This window comes from Diceros bicornis, chromosome 32, assembly GCF_020826845.1.
Source record: "Diceros bicornis minor isolate mBicDic1 chromosome 32, mDicBic1.mat.cur, whole genome shotgun sequence".
NCBI lineage: Eukaryota > Metazoa > Chordata > Mammalia > Perissodactyla > Rhinocerotidae > Diceros > Diceros bicornis.
This window is the reverse complement of record NC_080771.1, coordinates 32,552,504-32,577,655: the sequence shown is the minus strand read 5'-3', so window position 1 is coordinate 32,577,655 and position 25,152 is coordinate 32,552,504. Positions and strand designations below refer to the sequence as shown.

The 25,152-nt window shown below is 41.3% G+C and overlaps 1 protein-coding gene across 1 annotated transcript in view; it reads right to left on the bottom strand.

The window, feature by feature from the left end:
• The window catches only part of CDH13 (cadherin 13), a 1,007,607-nt gene that overhangs the window by 372,394 nt on the left and 610,061 nt on the right, over positions 1-25,152 (bottom strand). Inside the window, exon 6 of the mRNA XM_058528362.1 lies at positions 7,937-8,081. Coding sequence (XP_058384345.1) covers positions 7,937-8,081 — 145 coding nt within the window. The remainder of the gene's footprint in view (positions 1-7,936; positions 8,082-25,152) is intronic.

The following is a 25,152-nucleotide window of genomic DNA, read 5'->3' as shown; positions in this document are numbered from 1 at the left end:
GGAGGATTGGCAACAAATGCTAGCTCAGGGCCAATCTTCCTCACCAAAAAAAAAAAAAAAAGTTTGTAATATGATTACTTGATTTCTGTAGCTGCTGATGCTTCTTTACCCTCCTTCTACTTTAAACTGTCATTTTAATAATTTTAACAAGGTAATTAATTAATTAATTTTTATTTTGTAATATTTGATGTCACAAATCCTTCTCTCTCCCAAATGTAGAGTGATGGAGGGCTGGCTCCCCACTTGAATCTAAAATATATCCAACAAATTAGTGGAGCAGGGCTACCAAGCATTTGGTTTTACAAGGAAGTAATCTCCATGAGACAGGAGCCACATCTCTGCAGTTCACCAGGTTATGCTCAGGGCCTAGAATGTGAAGGTCTGATGTGAATGAGTATGAGGACGGATGACTGGCAGAAGAGAGATGGACACATAAGGCTAGGCAGGAACAGGGACTTCATGATAAGAGAGAAGACAATGTGGTGTCTGTCTCTTGAACCGGTCTCCAACCCCATGGACTCGTATATGAATTCAGGTGGAGAGAGGGCTATGGAGGAAAATGAGAGGAGTCCTTTTCAGTTACCCACATTAAAGATAAGACACACAGTTTTCATAGTTGGGTATTCTTTTCTTTTCACAGAATAAAGGGGGCCAGGCATTCTCCCCTGTCTCACCAACCCCTATAGTATCTCGAAGGCTCCAGTGGACCAGCTTCAATGGTCCTAATACATGCAACAGTGTCCATCAGAGAGGGGCCGGGGTATAAATGAGGGAAAAACCTAGTGGCTGTGACAAGGTTGTTGATTGGCTTGGTTGGAAGCCCCTGTGAGACATCACATGGGGACCCCCAGACGTGGTTAGGAGAAACTTGGCAGAGATTCATTTTCTTGAGTAGCTGGCAAACTTCAGATAACTCAACACTTTTGATGTGTTTTATTTCTGGAATTTTCCCTTTGGGAAGATGTCCTTGATTGGATTATGCAACTCTTTCATGAATTTTGTTTTATGGTCAACTGCACTAGAGTGATTTGTACCATAATTCAAGTGCTGTCTAATCCAATCTGCATGACACTGAAGCACGTTAATGACAGCTGTTCCTGGGCAACATCCCTCAGCTAAGACTCCAATGATGCCTCCAGGATAGAGATCAGGATCAACAATTTCAGTCCTCTTCCTCGAACACAGAATCCAGGGAGAATTCTAGAGCAAGGCAGTTTACAATCTATAGATAAAGTCAGTAAAATGACCACAAAAACTTGGATATAGACAAAAATGTCCACCAGTGCATTCATATGTGAAAAGAAAGACTATTGTTTTATCCTGATGCACGAGCTAAGCCAAGTTACGAATATAATCCCCTGATTAGAAGCACCATCCCAATATATATCAAAATGTAATAAGCATATCCTCTATTCCATCCATCCCACTTGTATGTATTTATCCTAAAGAAATTGTCATGCAAGTAGGAAAAGATGTGTTCTCCCCTATAGAATTGATAATAAGTATGGAAAAGTGGAAACAACTTAAATCAATAGGGGATTGGCTAACTAGATGATGGTAGGTCCAGCTGTTTAAAACAGTGATGTAGCTTGATATTTATTGATTTACAAAAATGTCCAGAGGAACCTGCAGAGTAAAGAAAGTATGCTACAGCAAGGCACGTGGAGCTCCATTTCTGTAAAATTGTGTATGTGCATCCCTGTGTATAGAGATGCCCAGAGACAGCCCTGGAACTATGCTCACCAAGATGGCAACTGTGGTTTTCTCTGGATGGGGAGACCTGAGGGTGATTGCACTTTTTCACTTAAAAAAAGCTGAAAGAAAGCCGAGTTGCTTTATTTTTAAAAGAAATATATCTACTTAAGAAAACTAACAAACAAAAACCAAAATAGCCACATGCCCAATAATCCAGAAGCCCATGGGATTGGCTGGTATAGTTGAGAATAGAAGAACCTACAACGTCCAAGTCTAAAAATACCAGCGAAGGAAACCTGCACAGTTGCTGGACTCAAAAGCCACATTGTAGTTACTGCAGCAAGCAACAGCTGACCGGAAAAGGGACTTTACCACCAGGTCATAGCAACAAACTGAGGACTGACGCTGACAAGGTTTCAAACACTGGCTATCAAATATCAGAACCATCTTTATTTAGCCCACGCTGTTTTGGAAAATAGCAACTGCCAAGCAAAGCTGAGCTCTCAGGACAGCCATTTGTCTCAAAGGCCACTTGGTCGGCTGTTTTTCCTCATGTCTAGCATGGTAAGACTTGTTTAAAAATTAAAGTAACTGAGTCTTGAAGAACAGAAACTCAGGTGAATCCTAGTGGAAAAACAAAAGACGGAAACCCCTACTCTCCTCACATCCCCTCTTCAGGGAGAGCAGATTCCCACCAACCTGGGAAAAGCATCCTGAATGGCTACATTGTAGCACTAAGTACATTTCAAGTCTTATTGATTTGTTGCCAGTCTGCCCGCTTGGCTCTGTACACCAGGAGGGAATGAACAGGATCTGGCAGGTGTACCCCCAGAGCTTAGAATAGTGCTGGCACAGAATAGATGCTCAATAAAAATATTGGATGGAAAAAAATAAAGGAAGCAAGAGAGGGCAAGAGTCCTTGGCCTCTCAGAAGTTAGAAGATAAGGATTTAGCCACTCATCTTAGCTTCTCTTGAGCTGCTCAAGAAGAAGTATCAGCACACAGCTAAGCAATGGGTGTCTCTTATGAGTCAGAACATGCACCTCTATGTCCCGATCCCTATTTAAAGAGAAAGGTCAACATCGCCTTCATCTTTCTCAGTCATGCAGTTTGGGGACTAGGATATTCCTCCCATCACCTCCCTCCCCTGACATCTCTCAAAGCTGCCCCCCCCTCCAGGGGTGGGCACCAGTCTTCCAGCTGCCCCTGCTGACATTCAGGGTGGCCAAAATCATGGAGGGAAGCTCAAAGCTGAGGCCACCCCAATTGCCAGCTTCTGTGTCTTGTTGGAAGGCTGCCCCTGAGCTGCTGGAACTGAAAGTGCCTGGGAATTAAAGTCCTTCTGGGGACAGCTCTTACCCAGTGTCTGGTGGGCATGGTGGGATGAATACCCTACCTCCGTGGCCCCTGGGTTGGGGTAACTCTACTGTGTGTGCACTCTGGTTGCTGGCTTAGTGTGGCACCTGGAGGTGCTGGATTCCCTTTCCTGTAGCACCTGGTATCCTGCACCTCTCAGGTAAACCACATGCCCTCAAACCTCACCTCAGTGTCTGCTTCTGGAGGAAAACCTGCACCCCATTCCTCATGAGAAGTCCTTTGCAAAGGTGCCCAGAGGACTACTGGTGGTAAAACACTGGGGAGTTGGTGCCACCAGGCACTGTGGGGCCCTGGCATGTGTATCCTCCAGGAACTCCAAGGGTCTCAGCCCTCTGTCCCCTACTCATGAGGTCTTGGCATGCCTTGGGCATTCAGAAAACACCAGACTCACACAGAGATCTGGCTGGCCCCATGGAGCAGCCAGGGCCTGGGCTTAGGTCCCATAAATAAATGCCCTGTGACTCCACAAAAGGAACAGCTCATAATCTGCAAAGTTCAAACACCATTATTTTCTGTTGATCTTCCTTCATCCGGTAATGATTCCCCAAAACAATACCCTGGAATTTAGTGCTGAGCAGCTGGAAATGGTTTCCTGTCTGCACATAGAGATAAATATGGGTGACCTTCCTCCATGATGGATTGGTGCTAATGGCATCCGGGTACACTGGAACGTGATACTTGGTTTGTTGGGAGATGAATGTTCCTTCATACAAACTGCATGTCTCTTTGCCTTACCTTCCCTAAAGGGCACGCTGCCATAATAGTAAGAATAATTGCAGTGTTAACAATACAGTCATGCATCGCTTAACAATGGGGATATGTTCTGAGAAATGTGTTGTTAAGGCGATCTCATTGTTGTGTGAACGTCACAGAGTATACTGAAGGGGAACAAAATTTGCCACCCCAAAATGTGTCTCTTTAACATGTGGATTATTTTAGGATGATTATTTTTAAGAAACAGAAGACTCAGAAAGTTTTTCTTGTTGCCTCCCTCTTAACTCCCTAAAAGAATTCAAATTAAAAAAACCTGTCTCAGGAAGGGAGCTCTCACCCTAGTATAACATAAACTAGGTGGCAGACAGGGAGGAACCTGGAAAAGCCTGCTTGTTGGGCCCCCCTCTGTGTTCTTCTATTTCTGTGTGGCCAAACACTTGTTTTCCAAATGTTTGCTCCTTTTCACCTACCTATGAATCGTCTTCCTTTGTTTTGAGGTCCAGGACTCTCCCCAGCCCCAATATCTTTTGTCTTTAGCTGAGGATGGTATTTAAGATGAGGTCTTCGGCCATTTTGGTGAGTTACTTGATTTTCCTGGGTTTCTCCCCTGTATACAAGTCATTAAACTTTTGTTTAATTTTCTCCTGTTAATCTGTCTCATGCCAATTTAACTCTTAGACTAGCCAGGAGAATCTAGAAGGGTAGACGAAAATTTCTTCCTCTCCTGCAGTACTTACACAAACCTAGATGGTATAGCCTGCTACACACCTAGGCTAATCTTATGGGACCACCATCGTATATATATTCAGTCCGTTGTTGACTGAAATGTCGTTATGTGGCTCATGACCGCACATTGTCATTTCTTGAACATTTATTATGTTCTAAGTGTTGAGTGAAGCACAATGTCTCATTTCATCCTTGCATATTTTTCTCTAGGGCAGGTACTTTTATACACCCACATCATCTACAGACCAAGCGATTGAGCCTTCTAGAAGGTTCAGTAACTTGCCCAAGGTCTCACTTGTTAATGAGCTGAGCGGAGCATCAAACCCAGCTCTAGGTCACAGTGCTATGCACAAGACCAGCTACGTAATCTGCAGGGCTCAGTGCACAATGAAAATGCAAGGCCCCTTGCTCAACAATTATTAAGAATTTTAATACGGTGACAGCAGAGCATTAAACCAAACGTGGGGCCCTTCTGAGCATGGGGCTCTATGAGGCTGTACAGGTCACACACCATGAAGCTGGCTCTCGTTATGTGGACTCAGAAGAAAGTGATGTGAGTGATGACAAGGGCCCCAATGTTTACCTCTGTTTAACCTTAGAGACTGAGCAACAGCTCACATTAAATGAGAAGTGATTCAATGAGCCCGGCTATTTGGTCAGAAGAGCTGGTCACTTTCTGTCAGGAGCTAAATCAGTTCATCTAATAGAACTGTGTAAACACTTCCCCCAGCCGGGCCTGCAAAGAATCCATGATGAAGAGTGTGAGGGAAGGTGGCTGACTCCAACACTGTATGTGGGAAAGAGCCTGTGTCTTGAAGCCAGAGACGTGGACACTGAGTCTGGCTCGTCCACCAGCTGTGTGACTTTGGGCAAATTCTCAGATCTCTTCGAGGTTCAATTTTCTCACCTGTATGATGGGGAGAGGGGTACCCACCTCTGAGGGTAGAAGTTGGATATCGCAGGAAACAATATAGTGTACATAAAGTTCTCAGCACACAGTAAGTGCTCGACTAAACGCTACTGGAGTGTGTCGGCTGTTTTCACCATGAAGTGTGTGGAACCACTGAAAGAGCGCGTGATTTGAAGGTAGAAGATACAGGCTGAGTCCTGAACAGTGTCCCCATCTATTATTTGTGTGAACTGGGTCAAGTCATTGAACTCTTTCCAGGGTCAGCATCCCACTCTGTAACAGGGCTCCGGTACAACGTCCAGAACACAGAGGATTCTATGAGCTGCCAATGAACTGGGCTTTATGGAAATAGGAGAGGTGATCATTTTTATAGCGAGTCGGGGTTTGTTGTTATAACTTATAAACGGCTTAGGTTGGGGAGGGGAATTGGAAACGAGATGCCATCTCCTTTCCCAGATCCCTACTCTCCCCGTAGATGCTTCGGGGGCCTCTGTCTGAGCTGTCTTACAGGGTGCCAAGTGATCTAAGTGATGTTTCCTCTAAAAGTTTTCCACATTTCTACATTCTTGGCCCCAGTTTGACTGACTCCATTTCAATTCCTGCTTTATAGTCGAATCCAGAGGGTGCTGAAGAAGAAAACAATGACTCAGGCCAAATTCTGCATAGCTGGAAGAAACTACTCCGTGCAGACATCTGAGTCTTTATGTATTTTCATAGGATAATACCAATCATAAATAGAAGTTTGAGGTGGTTTATTTTTGCTGGAGATGCGTCCTCTCCTCCAACTGAACTGCTTTGTGCTATAAGAAATTCAATGTGCATAAAGGATTCCATTTTTCTTTGAAAATATGACATGTATATAAGGCAGTGAAATTTGAAATTCTTTCTGAAACTTTAAGGAAGGGCATAGTAGGAGGAAAATTGGACATCGTCTAATCATATACACACATAATATACGAAGACATGCACATGCTCACAGCCGCCTCAAATGTAACCACGTCATTTACATTTAGAACACTTTTCTGGCCTATCTGGGATTCTAGGCACTCGCCACAGGGCCGGGGTACCACAGATGGAAACCGGGAATCGTTTTCTGCTCTGCTCAAACTCCAGCCTCTTTAATAGCCTTCCCCATCAGTTCTCCTAACTTGTTCTGCAGGGCAGCTTGTTTAAGAAAATTTCTGGAAACAGCAAACCCAAATTCCAGGGTCTCTTTCACCAGAAGCGGTCTCACCATCAAAAGCAGCCCACTGAGCAGTGCCACAGGGAAGGTCTGCCCCAAAGGGTTCTGCCCCACCTTCTCCTGCCCACTCTCCATCTCTCCAGGCCTGTTATTACTCCTCTAGCCTCCACCCTCCCCCCCAAATGCCCTCTCTGCTTTACGGAATGCACTCAAATCCCAGAAGGGAGAGGGGGCTCCTGCCTCCGGGGATCTGACGAAGTGCATAGAGACCCAGCTCCTTGAAACTGAAGGGAGGTTTTAGGCGCCTTGAATACAATTATTCACCGGGTAGTCTAAGCAGGTTACCATGACGACGCTTCCAGCGCCTCGTGTATCTACATGTTATTGATACATCCCATCAATTTGGCGGAAGGAGAAAAAACCAATTGAAGCAGTTCCTGGACTTCCAGCTCCTGTCTGGCCTGCTGAATGACTCTCTTAACTTGTTCGTTTTGGCCTAATCTAGACATGGCAACCGTGATACTCTTAATATGGCGCTTTTTCGCTCAAATGCATGTTAAAGCTTAAAATCAAAGTCCAGCCTTACAATAGGGATTTTTCTACTTTGCTCTTCACTTTCTCAAGCATTACACTCAGGAGTGACTTCTGCTGCTGGTCACAGAATACTTTAATTAGTATCTATTGGGGCAAAAAAAGAGAGCTCTAAATTCTAAAACCTTCCTTGATAGAAAGTTTAAACGTGGGAAAAAGATAACAGGGGCTCTTTCGTATGGTGAGTGATTTCCATAACAGTAGGTACATGTATTTCCAGAGAGAGAAAGAAATTGTCTTGCCTTTGACCCTTTGACTGAAGACAAAAGCTTTCTCCATGCACATCTTTCCAAGGAAAGGGAAAAAAGTCCTATCCGTTTTTCCAAAATGGTTCTTATTAAAAGGCAATTATGAAAAGAAATAACAGAGGAGCTTGCTGTGGGGACCTTCATTTTCTTCAGAACCCTCCTGAACCACAAAGTTCAGCCTCGGACCCCCCTCAGGGTGAGCTAGATATTTACATGGTGTCAGACAGCAGCCATGCATTAGAGACTTAGATGTCCATCATCCTTGAAGGATCACCTTCAGAGATGAGGGAAGATATTTAATAGCTTGCAACACCCCGTTGTATTCTGAGTTGCAGCTTCCCAGCTCTTGCTTCTATCCAGGGAAATAATATGTCAATGTTGATGCATACTGACAGCAAGTCAGAGCCGAAATAAACAGTCTCTAGAATCCCCAAAGATCATAGTATGCCACTTCCCATGCCATTATGCTAATGGTAAGCCAACTTAACATACCTGTAGGTGATCCTTCCATGACGTGGCCAACGTAGGGTCCTTCCCGAAAGATTGGTCTGTTGTCATTCTGATCAATCACGATGACTTCCAGGGGGACTGGCCCCTCAAGAGTTCTGCCATAGACATCAGTGGTCTCCACAAATAGCTGTTGGAACAAAGAGATAGGGGGAGAAAGAAGGCATTAATTCATTAGGAAAATTGAAGTCAGGTTCTCTGGAGAAAGTAGGTTATATCAGCAATTTTATGAGCCCTTGGCAATATTCAAACTTTGGTCTCAATGGATAGTCACTGGGACTAGAATAGAAACTAAACACTACAGAAGAAAAGACAAAGATCAGTTCATGTTAGGTCCCCCTTGGGAAATTTACAATTAATTCATCAAATCTGCAAAGGAAATCCAAAAAAAAAAAAAAAGAAAGAAAGAAAGAAAGAAAACACGCACAATCAGCCATAGCTGAGAAAATGTGCTTACATTGTTTCTGTTTTTCCAACATCATTATGCTTAAAAGGAATGTTATGCTAATAAAGATAATTGACTAAGCAGTTATGAACAGAGTACATTAAGGAATAACCGAAAGTGTTTACGATAATGTTTAGGAGAAATTCAGGTCAGTAAGTATTTGTCAAGAGCCTTTCTGAGGCGAGGAAGGCATTTACAGGAGTCCTAAATGAGACCTCGGGATTCCTGTCCACCAGGCCCTTATAATCTAGGGAGGATTTCACAATTCCATGAAACACTTCCATACGGACCTACGTTCAGATCTCAAGAATGAAGAAAACGGCATAAAAAAACCCCCCAACTTTACTGCTTATCTTGGAAACAAAGAATTATGTCATGGTATTTCCAGTGACTCACAGTGACTTTATATTCTCATTTTCTGTGCCTAATTCAGCCTTGATTTAACTCAGCAGCAACAGTAACACCTCTCCTCGGGTATCAGTGTGGTCCTTGCACTGGGAGTGGTTGAGGATCTCAGTCAGAGACGGGCCTCTGCAGCTGGAATCCCAGGACTAGCTGTGTGACCTGGAGCAATACACCTAATCTCCCAGTTTTCTTATCTATAAAATGGAGTTAGTAAAAACACCCATTATTAGGAATAATAACCAACATTATCCAGTGCCTGCCTAGGCTCTCTACTCCGTTAACTCACTTGATCCTCACTGTAACCCTGTGCACCATTTGCAAGGAGAGAATGAAAGCAAACAGAGGTTAGGTGGTACAGTCTGGATTTGACCCCATGAAGTCAGTCTCCAGAGTTCACATTTCTAACCACTATACACAACGTTTCTAAAGCATTTAATATAATACCTGTCACATGATATATCTCAAGAATATTAACTGCTGCTATTGTTGCTACTGTTAATGTTATCAACACTATAGCTAAAACTAGCCCAAATCAGGAAATAAAGAGAAATACTTTGTTACAAATCAGCACAGTCGTACTCTACCTGATGGTGTTGTAAACTGGTATCATCCTTTAGGAAAGTAGCAGGACAAAATTCAACAAAAGCTATGAAGGACTCTTACACTGTCCCACGTGGACGCCACTCCTAGTTCTATTTGAGATAGGTTGCACTACATATATGAAAATATTCACTGGAGTGTTATTTCTAATAATGAAATAATACTGGAATCCAGTAAATGCCAGTGGAATTAATGTTTTTGCAACTATATGCTGGAATCCAGTCATTAGATAAAATAATTATTAAATCTTGTTGATCTACTTGGAATATTGTGTGAAAATACACAAAATAGCATGTGCATCATATATGTGTAATGTACACATATGGACAGAATTAGAAGCAAAAATAAAACCAGGCGTGCTTGGATAGAGGAATATTTTTCTCATTTTTTCTTTAACATTATTTCATCTTTTCACTGGCAAATTCACACACACACGCACACTTCGATTTCTGGGGCAGATAAAATAATGCCTGGGTACTTTAATTAAGAAGAAATTAAATGGGCAGAGCCTTTTAACATCTGCACACAAGGAGATCTTACAGAGAGTGAACTTTTATACTTTTATGCTGCTTTTTAAAGCTACTATGAGAATACTGTTAAACAAAGGAAATCAAAATAAAGCTTAGGGGAAATTCCACGTAATAATGAAGTTCTGGCCTTTTGTCCTCCTAAAATAGCCAAGGACTTGACTTGATTTCAACCAAAAAGATCTATGTTTAAAGACAACAAATATCTTGGATCTGAATCCTAAGCTATCACACTCTACAAGACTTGACCAGTATCATAAACCACAACTAGGATACAGGAAAAGAATTCACACTTGCCAAACATACAAATATTTTGGAAGTGGGAGGGGCAGACTCCAGATCCATCTCAACATAATGCGAAGACAGACAGACACTAAAAAGATACAACTGATTAGGAAAAATGCAAAATGTTGAGCTGAATCTCATGAAGCCACCTATATAAGTAGACAGCGTGATAGCATTTTATGTTACAATACACCCGGAGTTTGACTCCTGGATTTTTTATTGGAAAACAATATTGTTAGAGGCCAAGACCTTTGGAACAGCATTTAAAAACAGCAATGTTCTCTTAAAGGGCATTTATTAATTTTAAAGTTAATTTAACAAAAACTCATTGAGGACTTATTGCATGTCAGTCCCTACACTGAGGGTTGGCTATCCAGCAGCTAACAAAAAACACATTGTGGTGTGACAGCTGATAAACGAGGTGAAATATATGAATAAGCTAATTTCAGTTAAGAGATAAGGGATGTGAAGGGTTGAAGCAGGTTGATATGTTAAAGCTGCCCTGTCCTGTATGGCAGCCGGTACCACACGTGGCTATTTACATTTAAATTAAAGATAAATAAAATTAAAACATTGTAATTCTTCAGTTGCACTAGCCACATTCAAGAGCTGAATGGCCACAGGTAGAAAGTGGCTACCATACTGAACAACACAGATACAGAATATTTCTATCATTGCAGAGTTCTCTTGGACAGCGTGGGGCTACAGTGTGATTGAGAGAAAGAATGTATGTGTGTTGGTAGGGGGAGGCATCGATTTTGGATAAAAAGTTGGAAAGGCCTTATTGCTGAGGGAACATTTCAGCTGAAACTTGAATGAGAGGAAAGCAGAAGGAGCCAGCCATGCAAAAACGCAGGGAAAAAGAGTTCTAGATAGCAGAAACAGCAAATGCGAAGGTCCCCAGCTTGGCATTATATCTGGGATGGTATCGGCACAAAAGGAAGTCAAATAATTGGGGCTCCACTCAATTCCAGTGGAGTAGACTGAGGTTTATCCTGCTGTAACATTCTTTGCATAAAACAATTTGGGAAAACTGAGAAGAGAAGGCTTTTTCTCTGTGAATTGCTGAGTAGGCAGAGACGAGGAAGGGAAACATATCATGCTTGTTCCTTACAAAGGAAAACGTAATAGACTGAATAAAATATATAATAGGAAAAATGCTAATGTTTTACTAAGTGGTCCATATATTTTTCAAAAGGCATATTAATAATGTGGATGAAAATTAAGCATGTGGATATACATGAAGGAGTTATTAATAAATACAGCCTTATCTTCCCAATCACTTATTGTAAAGAAATTTGACACTTCAGCGAGTTTTCCTAAGTGTTCTCATATGAAGGTCAGAGCTACAGTCAGCAAATGCCAAATTTTCTGAAGTGGGGCTCTTAAATTTCAGACAGTACCTCCAGCATCAGAGAATAAATGTTCAATAATTTTCACCTTCCTTCCCTCTTCCTAACTGAAACACCCAAACACACAAATCCTTAGTCTGAAAAGACTGGAACGATGCTTGTTTCTTTTGAGTTACAAGATATACTCCAGGGGCTGTGTTTGGGGCTGCATAAACAAAGGGAGGCATTCTAATGCCCATTCTTTATGTTTGAAGAGAGATACCACTTAGTAAAAACCTACTGTGAGAAAAACAAATAGATAGCCATTGACAGAAAGCAATGAAATAATTGCTCAAAGGAAATGGAAATCACCCAGCCTCTCACTGCCTATTTCTATACCACCTTCTCGGACTTGAGGACTTCTAGTCTTGGTTTCAGTCGTTGATCTTCTTGGGAATAATGAAGGGTGACATATAAAAAGTTCTACTGTGGAACCAGAAAGAGAAGAGATGCTCCATAAGTTATAGCTAGAAATAGTTGGTCGAGGTTCTTGGACAAGGTAGTGTCTAATAACTTATTCAATGACGAGTAGCCTCAACTCCAAGTTATAGATTTGACCAACCTCTGCATTGTGTATTTTAGGACCTTGCTATTCAAAGTGCAGTCACGAGACCATCAGCATTGGCATCCCGTGGGAGCTGGTTGGAAATGCAGACTCTCAGGGCCTACCCAGAACCTCCTGAGGCAGCCTCTACATTTTATCCCATTTCTAGGTGATTCAGGTGCACATTACTGTTTGTGTGATGCTGCACTGGGACACAGGGACTGGAGATGGAAGCTCAAGGGCCTTGTAGATCATGGGAACAGCATTCCCAGGTTCAGACGCATGAAAATAACTTCCAAACAGAAGGCAGAGCCGTACCACCTGCTAGGAATTCCACTGCCCTGCACTTGGACTCATTCATCACCCCAAACACACAGGCCAGGCAGAGGCGGTGTTTTCTGTGGATCTGTCTGGAGCAGCCGTTGCACACACACACAGAAACATACACATGCATACACACACGCACACAAATACATAGGTATACACACATCACAAACACGTGCAGACATGCACCCACGTAATACTCAAACACACACAGACACATAAACACAACACACACACACCACGCACATATAAAACACACACAGACATACAAACACGTACAGATTTCCCATCAACATCAATCTTTCCCATCTTCAATTATGCATAATGAACGTAAAGCATATTTTCTCTGATCACTCTCTGTAAAGCTGCCAAACAGAAAGTAAGCAGAGGAGACTCGCTCTCTAATTGCAAAGTGAAAAGTTGCAGAAAACAAAGTAAAAGAGAGAGGTCCTGGAGGTGGGAAATCTCACAGGGGAGGGCACACCAGGCTTGGGGTCACTGAATTGCCTTAGCTTTGGTGGGATTTTGGACCCAGATACCGCAGTGTTATTCTCTCCCACTGAGATGGAATAGCCCTGGGAGAGGTAACATTAAGTTTTATAATTAGAGGGCCTAAGGGTCATCCAGGGAACTTGTTAGAAATATACGTTCTTTAGGGATCTATGTTTAACCAGCACATCGAGAGATTCCGGTGTTAGTGGTGCCCTGCCCACACTCTGAAAAGCTTAGCCCATCATGGAAGGGAGATAGGGAGACCATCAGTTTTACACTCCCATGGTACTGGTACCTTTCCTTTATAACACTTTCCATAATATGTAATCACTTATTTTTTTGTGTAACAGTTCAATTAATGTCTGCCTCTCTGTCTGGCCCCATGAAGACACAGGTGTGATGGATGTTTTTGCCTGTTAGTGAATCCCCACGGCCAAGACCCAATGCTTAGCACACAACAGGCATCTGATTAAATTTTGATTGCATACTGCCCTCTTCTGAAGAGGCAACGCCTCTTTAACAGATGGCCTCTTGGCCATCTGTCCTTTCTCTCTATCCCTGGCACATGAAAGCTGATAGTCGGTCCTGACTCCATGGACCGTAGGCCAGTTGACTCTGTGCAGTCTTAATCCATGAAGAAGAACCACAGCGCTAAACAGTACCTAAACACATTAAATTGATTACTTGCCTTTAAAAGAAGGAAAGTAACATTTATTTGATGTCCAATACATGCCCAAGCTTTTTATGCTTTGTCTCATTTGGCTCAAAACAACTTCGAGAAATACTCATAGCGACAAAACTCAAGAGAAATTTAAGTACGTGGTCTATGGTCAAATGCTAGTTTGTGATTTGGCTAGATCCAAATTTACGTCTGACCCCAAAATTCATGCTTTCCCCAACCATGCCCAGGTTTGCTAAATGCTCTTTCGTGGAATTCCCTCACATTCTTATTCTCTTTGCTAACTGTGTTATTTACGTAATAGTTTTGCTTTATATCGATTGCTATGTTTCACTGTTGCCTCATTTGAGGCAAAATTATCCATGAATTTAGGGGTATAATGAGCTTATTATAAATTTTTTCTAATACACCTGAAAATACATATTAAAACCCATGATGAGCCTCTGTGTAGAGGCATAACACCTTGCCACAAATGACAGGTTGGAGAATGTTACAGTATCAGCCTAGTTATAACATGTTCCCTTCTGGGATATCATAGACTTTCTAAAAGAAAAGAAGAAGTTGTCCTTCTTATAAACTTAGCTCTTAAGTGACCACAGTGAATAGTATGGGGAGGGGAACAGGGGATGCAATTCAACCCTAATCTGTTTAAAGGAAAAATACTTGATCCAAGGGTGGAGACATGAAGGTACTGCATGACCATGAGCTATTCGCTCCACTTCTTGGGCTGTGGAAGATGGGCACCAGGTTATGAGTGCTGATCTCTGAGTCCTCTGTGTAAGAGGTAAGAGGGCTTGACCTTTGAAATGGGGAGGGGGATGATGAAAAACCACGGAAGCCAGAGTGGAAGCAAAGTTGCCAGCATAGCTTTAGCTGAAGCGTGAATGTGGGGATCCCCTCGGCCACCCTTCTGGCAGCCCAGCACCTAGGTTCCTCTATTCTCCTTCCATATCTTGGGGATATCTGCACTAGGTGTGAGCTATCAAGTCACAACGTGCAAATCAATGACTCTCACACCAATTAATGCACCATAACAATGCAGAGGAGCTGTACACAACGCATAGACAAGAATCCCTTTGGAAAAAACAGGAACATAATGAACCAAATTACCAGGCATGTACAAGCACACTGGCCTTCAGCATCACAGCAGACGATTAACATCTTGCCCTTCATTTGGCTCGTCCTCTCATCTTGGTTTATGAAAGACACAATTTATTCAGACAAAATTTGATACTGAGATCTAACCCAAAAGGATGAACTGACGGAAAACAAAATGCGCTACAAGGTTTTTTGGGTGAAGGCCAAGATGAGGAAACTGGCTCTTAAAAGCCAATATATTTTATAGTAAGAGATGACCCAAGCAACAGATGTCAAACCTGGATCAATGGAATCAGCAACAAAGCATGACACACACAGTCCATGAACTCGTGAGTCATTTTGAGGTAAAACAATTTAGAAAACACTTTAATGACCTTTTTGAACCCTGATAATTCTGCTTTGGGCCAAACATTCAAATGACGTAAAACACACACTCACAGTAAATCACTTATTGAGAGGATGTAGTTCAACATCTGGTTATCAGTGGATTTTGTGTGTGCATGTGAGCTTTTCAGCCACACGTTTGTGGATCACATAAAATAAGGAGAATATATGACTCTAACATAATGTGACTCAGTTTCTCTTTTGGACATAGATAAGGTGTCTCTCACCTAAATGAGAATGTTCCCTCCAAGTTACCTCTTTGGAGCGCTAAAATGTTTTGCAACATGGATGCTGCCATTTATGCCATCTCTGCAATACCTCTTTTAGAGAATTCTGCCTGGACCAGTGTACAAGTCAAAAGAGAATATGGGCCTCATTCCTTTCATTAAAAATATCTTCTTTTATAATAGAGAATAGTTAAATTGCTGGAAATATAAAGTAACTGGAAGTTTACTGCATGTAAGTATGGATATACATAGATCTAACAAATATTGGGCATCTCAAGTTAAACATTACTGTAAATTCAGACACAGAGACTCACACAAAACCTTGAAATATATGTGAAAAATAAGATGCCCGTGTTTGCCTCCATAGCAGACAAAGATAAAGAAAAGATGCGACTGAATGATTGTGAAGGTGTTATGACCTAAGCACCAGGCTCCATGCTAGTGCAATCTCAACTCGATACAATCTTCGTGGAAGGCAGTTTGGAAGTATGTCTCGAGAACCTCAAAGATGTTTACAGCTTAAAAATAAAAATCTGTAAAGATTCCATGGAAATAAAGAAGCCCACAGAGACTTTTGGATAAGTATGCTATTTTTTATTTATAATAGATAATCTCTGAAGGCTGAGAGTGGTTGGAAGGTTTTTTTTAAAACTTTATTTTCCTTAGCTTAGCAGTTGAGTGTGCATGCTCCGCTACTGGCGGCCCAGGTTGGGATCCCGGGCGCAGACCAACGCACCACTTGTCCGGCCATGCTGAGGCAGTATCCCACATACAGCAACTAGAAGGATGTGCAACTATGACATATAACTATCTACTGGGGCTTTGGGGAGAAAAAGGGGAAAAAAAAAGGAGGAGGATTGGCAATAGATGTTAGCTCAGGGCTGGTCTTCCTCAGCAAAAAGAGAAGGATTGGCATGGATGTTAGCTCAGGGCTGATCTTCCTCACGAAACAAACAAACAAACAAAAAAACCAAAACTTTATTTTCCACTCTGGACATGACGTTTATTGTGATAAGAAAGAAAAAGAAAATGATAAAACTAATCCTAACTTATTTGATTAATGTGAAACTTAAATTGCCCTTACTTTTTGCATCTGAGTTCTTACATATTTAATTAGTACAGTATCATATTCATTTATTATGGACTCCTTTGGTAGAAACTTATGTATTCTATATGTAGATGAGAATATACTCATGGCCCAATTAGATCATAAACAACTCGAAGGCAGGAACACTAGGTATTCCTTCTATACATAATTAAGTGCCTTGAATAAAGAAAGCATTGATAGATATTTTTACTGAGTTTCTGTTTGCAATTCTCACATCCTCCTCAACTCCCATAATCTGACAAAAATTGAACAAGGCTTCACTGCCAAAGGCACACTCACTGATTACCGAACTTACACTAGACTTTGATTGAGAAAGTCTGCCTTCAAATTTTGGCTCTGCTACCTATAGAGTGGCTATGGTTGGCAGTGTAATAATGGCCTTCCCAAAGATTTTTACATCCTAATACGTGGAACCTCTGGATATGTGAGGTTCCACGGCAAAGAGGAATTAAGGTTGCTGATCTAATGACCTTAAATAGAGAGATTAGCCTGGTCAATGTAATCACAAGGATCCTTGAGAAGGAGGAAGAGGAGAAGGGCTGAGTGATGCGGTGTGAGAAGGGACTTGACCAGCCACTGCTGGGGCCTTGAAGATGGAGGAAGAGGCCATGAGCCAAGGAATGCGGGCAGCCACCAGACACTAGAAAAGGCAGGGATCCTCCTCTATAGCCTCCAGAAGTGAATGCAGGCCTGCTGGCACGTTGATTTTAGCCCAGTGAGATACGTGTTGGACTAGAAACCTATAGAAGTGCAAGATAACAAACTTGTGTTGTTTTGAGTCAATATGTTTGTGGTAATTTGCTACAGTAGCAACTGGAAATTAATACTGTGGCCACATAATCTATTGTTCAAACTGGAACACTTTTTAGAATGAAAGCAGGTACTATTAACAATGAAGCCAAAACAACAAGTGCAAACCAAAATTGTCCTAGGCAAACCGGGCCACACAGTGATCCTAACTTATGAGGGAACTTCAGTTTCCAGGTCTCAGTTTGCACACATAACAAACAGTGTTGAGAACACCACTCTCAGGTTTTTTTGTTAAAGATATAGAAAGATAAATGAGCATATGCAGCACAATTCCAGGCACATAGAAATTCTAAACAAAGGTTTGTTAGATCAGAGGAGGATTTGGTGCCTTGGCATTCATTCATTCCCAATAGACCTTTATTTAGACTTTTGCGAAGGCGAATGCAGTCCTCTCAATTCAATTCCTGTTTGTCAGCCATTAACCCTTTGAAATTGCTTTTCTATTACAGTAATCCAGATTTCTCTTTGACACCAATCACTTGCATCTCAAGTTATTTTTCTCAGCTTTATTCATTTATTGAAGTTGAATCTCATTATGGAGCAACTCCTGGAGAGTTCCCAGGGAAAAGATATTTTGAGCCTTTTGTAACATTCCTCCTTCTTCATTTACACAGCTCTGTGTGTAATCTCCCCCTTGATGGACTGGATGTGGTGTGTACAGCTCCCTCTAAAAATGATCAAAAGGGTGATCAAAGTTTCCTACCTGTTAGATTATTAATTAAAGATCTTGATACTATTATCAAATGGTCTTTGAAAATCTTGCTCTGCTTAGAGCAATAGCATTTCCTTTGTCAATTTGAAATATTTCTTTTAAAGTGTTTTTTTACCAAACATAATGAAAACATTTTTTTTTCTTATGTATTCACGCTCACAACCACGCTGGACTTTGAGGGCATTTTTCTATTTAACTTTCAAAGTAACTTTACTTACGTGGAAGAAATCTATGCAGACATTCAAAATAATTTTATTTAAGCAGCTTGGGTAAAGTCTCAGTGAATATCCTCTACCCCAAGAGGGGACACAGGCTAAAAATTTTAATTGGTTCAAGTATAATTTATATAGATCATGGGTGTTGGAATTATGCCAGATCCATTAAGGATATGTACAAAGGTTGAGGGGATTTTTGTGCAAAGATGAGAAATATAATATAATACTTTTGAAAACAAAGCCGTAGGAGAAAATTACTGGCAATTTTATTTTCATTTGCCCTTCTCCTTCTCCAAAAGTGAAATTCAGAGGAATGGAATGCAACACCTTTTTTTTTTTTTAGTTTACAAATCTAAAGTCATTTTGCTAAATACATATTAAAATGTGTTTTATAAAATTTGATATTCTCCAAAAATTAAAGTATAGCCTAATAAATTCCAAGTGGATTAAAGTATTAGGAGGAAAAAACAATTGGATATTTATGTAATAGAGTGAGGAAGGCTTTTCTAAACCAGTATTAATGGTATAAGTTATTACTTGAGTTATTGAGAGATTAAACTACTTAAATGCAACTTTTCCTATATGACTAAAATATCATAAACAAAATAAACATAAAATTGAGAAAAATATTTGCATCATATAAAATAGAGGCTTATTGTCCTGAATATACAAAGAGCTGGTTAAATATCAATAGAGAACAAACAACAATTAGCAAAACAAGGAAACAAAAAAGCAATAAACATATTAGGAAGTTAAAATGAGATAGCTTTTTGCTAAAAAATTGCCAAAATAATTAGAAAAATTATAGTCAGTGTTTGGCAAATTTGTGAGGAAACAAATTCTCGTATGTCACTGATGGTATTAAAACATCTTTCTGCAATGCAATTTGTCAATATGCAGCATAAACCTTGAAAACATGTGATTTTACTTGTAGAAATTTAGCCTGGGGGCTACATAGATGTGTGTGTGTGGGGCGAGGGGCGTTTAGTAACATGTATACTCATTTCGATATTGCTTAAAAATAGGAAATATTACAAATAATACAATGTTCTAACAGGATATTGATGAAATAAACTGTGCTATTTGCACAAAGTAGAATACTACATTGCAGAAACCCTTTAGGGAATGGAAAAAGATATTCATGGTATGGTGTTCATGGTTTGAAGTAAAATATCCGATTGCAAAATAGTACGTACTACATAATGCAATTTTTGAAAAATAGACAAAGATATTACACTGTTAAGATTATACCAAAATATTAACAGTGGTTTTATTGCAGGTGATTTTTTACTTGGCTTCCCTATACTTTTTCTAGATTTTTTATAATGAGCGTGTGTTAATTTCAGAGTTACAAAAGAATCTATAAAATTTATCTTAAAATTGTAGCTTATTCAGACAGTGACTACAGATAGGCTCCAGTTTATTACAAATGGGGCGACGGGAATCTGTGAAACTTTACACATCTAGCATCTCGCAGTATTGATGACTAACGGGAAACAAGTGAATGTCAGCTATATTAGGGATCATCAGTGTTACAGCAGAATATAGAGAGTGGCTGGCTTCTTTAGTCTTCATGGGTCTCTGATTTTTGGATAAAAACAAGTCTCAAAGCACTTGACAGACTTTATAATATGGAACTTGGTCTCATCAGCTTTACTTTCTGAACCATCACTGTTATCAACGTCTGCTTTTCCTCTGAAGTTTCACTGATAAATCCTGAGAACTAGGAAAGAGCTGAGGTTCCAAGTGTGGACTTTAGATTCAGGAAGACTTGGCTTCAAGTTCCGATTTTACCCCTTACCAGCTCTGTGATTTTAAACCTATTCACTTACCTTCTTAGAATGTCAATTTCCTCGTCTTTAAAATGAGAGAGTGGGACCCATCTCTCAGGGTTGTGGTGAGGTAACATACACGACGTTTGTAAAGCATTTAGCAAAACATCTGGCACATACAAGTGCTAAATACGTAGTAGCTTCCAGTATCCTTAAAGTTTTTTGTAAAGCAAGAAAAATATCCCTATGATGTTACGCTCCTGATTGGAGTTCACAATCTCAAGCATTGAAGGAAAATCTTTGGTATGTTGCAGAAGCTGCCTGTAGGAAGCTGAGCTCATTTAGAATCAAGAAGAAACATCAGCCTCTTGGTGCCATGTGCCCTGTTTGGATCTCCATGTGAGGAGTGGATTTGGCTAAGGTCGTGGGCCCCGCCCAGGTCTCTCCTTCTTACCTTGCGCCCACCCTGTTCCCAGAACCAGTGTGGTCAGTGCCCAGCTCCAGGCCCACACTCTGGGGACGCAGCTCTGAGGCGACCTCATTGTTTTCTGGCCCTCATCAAGCATCCAGCTCCCCATCTTTGCTATATTGGTCCTGCTGTCTGGGCTTCTGGCTGCCAAACCCCTGCGTCCACTCAGCACCTTGGGTTGGCCTCAATCCCCGCTCCCGTTTCTCCTTAGGAACAATGCTGAGGATTCCTTGCTCCTCCAGGTGTGGCCTCACCTGCCTCCCTTTCCAGACCGGTCCCCTCTCTCAGTGGCACACTCTAACCCTAAGGGCATGGAGGGAAATGCTTTCTTTTTTCAATTAAACTTTTTATTTTGAAAAAGATTTTTATTCACATGCAGGTGTAAGAAACAACATAGAGAGATACCATATACCCTTTATCCAGTTTCCCCCAATGGTAACATCTTGCAAAACTATAGTACAGTATTGCAAGCAGGGCATTGACATGGACATGATCCTGGATCGTTTCAGATGTCCTCAGTTTTACCTGTACTCATGTGTGTGTACAGGCACATGCGCCTGTACACGTGCCTGTGTTTTTAGTTCCATGCTTATATCCATCACCACAATCAAGATACAGAACAGATTCACTTCCAAAAGTGTCTCTTGTGTTGGAGAACAATGCTTTTAAAATTTTAATTTGCACCCCACTTTTGGATATATACCCAAAAGAGTTGAAAGCAGGGTCTTGAAGAGATATTTGCACACCTATGTTCATAGCAGCACTATTCACAATTACCAAGAGCTGGAAGCAATCCAAGTGTCCATCGGCAGACGAATGGATTAAAACAAATGTGGTATATACATACAATGGAATATTATTGAGCCTTAAAAAGGAAGGGAATCCTACCACATACTACAACGTGGATGAACATTGAGAACACTATGTTAAATGAAACAAACCAGTCACCAAAAGACAAATACTATATGATTCCTCTTATATGAAGTATCTAAAGATGCCAATCCCCTTTACTCACACATAATCCGTAGAAACAAATTCAAATTCATAGAAACAGAGGGGAGAATAGTGGTTATCAGGGGTTGAGGGGAGAGGGAAAAGGGAGTTGTTATTTAATGGACATAGAGTTTCAGATTTGCAAGATGAAGAAGTTCTGGAGATCTGTTTCACAATAACGTGAATGTAATAAACATTACTAACTATAACTTAAAAATAGTTAAGACACAAAATTTTGTGTTATGTGCTTTTTTATCACAATAAAAAAAACTCTTTAATTGGCATGGAAATTTGATACCTGGAAACTTGAGTAATGCAAATTCCTGGGACTCAAGCCCAGGGATTTAGTAGGTTCTCAGTGGGGCTCAGGAGTCTCTGTGTTAAGTCACCCCAAGTAATCCTGATGCAGTGGCCTAAAGATTGCACTTTGGGAAAACCTGCTCTGGGGCAGCTTGAGGCTCCACATTTCGTCATCAAACAGCAGGTGCTAGGACCCGACAGAGACTATCCCTGGTCGGGCAGCTTGACTAGCGCAGCACAGGTTTGACAAACTTGCTTACTGTGCATAAGACCCTCACGGTAATGAGCAACACAAACAGGTAGGAACCCTGACTGTCATCAATGCCAGCATGCAGCTGAGTTGTTCCCTTTGATCTTCCCCATTTTTCCCTTAAGCATTTCAAACTAAGACACTATCTTTGCAATAAAGGAATCAATATTAGCTCCTAGGTGGATGGTGGTACAGTTACTGAGTTGAAGAAGCCTGGGGCCCACCAAGCTGATGCTCAATCCTTTTCACCCACATCCAGTCCCTCAGCTCGTCCATCAGCTGGTACCCTCTCTCTCCTGAATCTGACCATCTCTCACAATCTGTTGGTTACCCTCTCAGCTAGGTCACCATCTCTCACCATGTTACAGTGAGCATCTCATAACTGTTGTCTCTGCTCCTATTCTCACACTCATGCTCCATTCACCACACAGCTTTCTGGGTTATCTTTAAACACGTAAATTGGATCTTTCACTCTTCTGCTTCCCATCCATCCCACATCAATTGTGCCCTAAGTCCTCACTGTGGCCCACGATTCCCTGACACGAAACTTGGATAAATCCTTGACCACATCTTCTATCACTCTCCTGGAATCATTCCAGTCCAGCCATACAGTCCTTGGTGTTCTTCAAGCTTGCTAAGTTAACTTCCATTTCAGGGTCTTTGAAGATGCTGTTCCCTCACCTAGGAGGAGTGTTCATGGCTTGCTCCTTTATTTCATTTGTGTCTTTCCTCTAAACAGAGGCCTTCCTTAACTACTTGATCAAAAATCCTTATCCCTCCATCCATGTCCATCCCTTATTCCTCTGTTCTTTCCATGGCTCTGGTTGTTACAGGTGTATTATACAGCTATTTCTTTAATCTCTGCCACCCCTGCTAGAACGTACGCTCAGGAGGACAGGGATTTTGCCTTTCTGGTTCCCACAGCACAGCAGAACAGTGCCTTTTATATAGTAGGTTTTCAATAAATGTAAAAACTAAACAATGAATGAGCTGAGGGTTTTGAGTTTATAGGGAAGTCTCTTTTTCTAGAGGACAGATCAATAGACAAGAAAGAAGTGACACCTATCTTTTGAGAATTCCCTGAGAGTGAACTCAGCTAAAAGGCAATGCATTAAGGATTCAACAAAAGCACATTCTGCCTGTTTCAGAGGAAGAAAGCAAGTTAGTGTAGTGGTTACAACTATCTGAAGTGCGTAAACACATTTTACATGGGATTATTCAATGTTTGGCAATGACTGATAGAAAATGATTTTGTTCTGACACACATATTACTAATAAGCATGTTTAAATGAAATAAAATAAAGCAAGTGGAACTTAATACAAATTCTGGCTCACCAAAGTGATCCCATCTGTCCCTGCCTTTATAAATGAGGCAATGCAAGTTACAGGAATTGACTCATATTTCTTACATAAATCCCTCTTTACCATTCTTATAACCTAGCTCACCATCTCGTCTCTGATTTTCTACTTGTGCATGAAAATGCCTCAAACAGCCAGACATGACTGTGTCGTGATCAGATGCATTCTTTCAGATTCTTCTGGATTTCCACCCAGATTGCTCCATCTTCTCTCCTTTAGCCAGATGCCCCCATCCCAGATTGATGAACAAGTTCTGTGCTTCAGGGTACAGACCGTCTACATTACAATCAGCCTGCATTTGGCTTTGTTCTGGACCATCCAGACTTCCCTTGACACAGTGCCACTCAACTTCCTCAAGTATCCTGGCCAGCCCAGAATAAAAGTGCCAATGTAACATGTTACTTTGCTCATGATGTCCCTTTCTGCATGCTTCTGGGCCATGCAGAGAAAAAATGGGAGTATAGACCTGTCCACCACCTAGACTGTCCAGCAAATGGCCCAGTGAGCTTGCCACTGCAAAGGGTAAATGCTAATGAGCTGTAATTTATCTGACATCTCCTCGTATGAGTTTTGTTAGGTTGAACCACATGAAGCTGCAAATTTTGTAGGTCAAAGATAATCAAATATTGGTAATTCCAGCTCAAATCCAGCCTGCTGTCTGTTTTCGTAATTGAAGCATTGGAATTCAGCCGTGCTCCTGCATTCACCTTTTGTCTAAGGCTGCTTTTGCACTAGAATAGCAGATTTGAGGAGCTGCAAAAGAGTCTGCGTGGCTCACAAAGCCTAAAATATTTATTATCTGGCCTTTTAGAGAAAAAGCTTTCTAACTGCTATTCTAGAACATTCAGTGCAAAAGAAGAAGCAAGAAAATACCCAGGGAGAAGTAAGAGTTTTCATGTAGATTAAAAACCCAACTTGATGACTTGAGGTCTCTTTAAATTCTCTCTCATTATTTATTCATTCAACAAACATGTTTTATGTCCCTTTTATACATCAAGTTCTACACAAGATCCTTGATTTACAATAATGGAAAAATAGAGTCTTAAGATATTTTTAAGCTCATCTAGAGCCACCATTTAGTGGGATTAAACAATCATTATGTAAATAATTATTAAACAAGGAAGGGTATGATAGGACGATTCCATTTAGACTGTGGGGATGTTCAGAGAAGGCCTCTCCGATGGAAGTTGACAAGGGAAGAGCAGGGAAAGCGTGTGCAGGTGCCTGCCCCTTTGAAGAACTGCCCCTAAGCCAGAGGAGCTGAGCAGAAGGAGAGAAGAGGGGAGAAGGACATGGGCAGGGCCAGGCCAGGTGGTGCCTTGTAGACAATGTCAAGCATTTTGGCCTCTTTGCTAAGGGCAACTTAACACCAGCGAAACCCTCTCATGGAGCCACTTTGAAAAACAGTCTGGCGGTTCCTCAAACAGCTAAGCATAGAGTTACCTTATAACCTAGCAATTCCACTCCCAATCCCATACCCAAGAGAAATGAAACCCAGCCCACACAAAAACATGTACATCAATGTCCATCGCAGCATTATTTTATTTATTTATTTATTTATTTATTTTGTGAGGAGGACCAGCCCTGAGCTGACATCCAATGCCAATCCTCCTCTTTTTTGCTGAGGAAGACTGGCCCTGGGCTAACATCCATGCCCATCTTCCTCCACTTTATATGGGACGCCACCACAGCATGGCTTGCCAAGCAGGTGCATCAGTGCATGCCCGGGATCTGAACTGGCGAACCCCGGGCCGCCGCAGCGGAGCACACGCACTTAACTGCTTGCACCACCGGGCCGGCCCCCATAGCAAC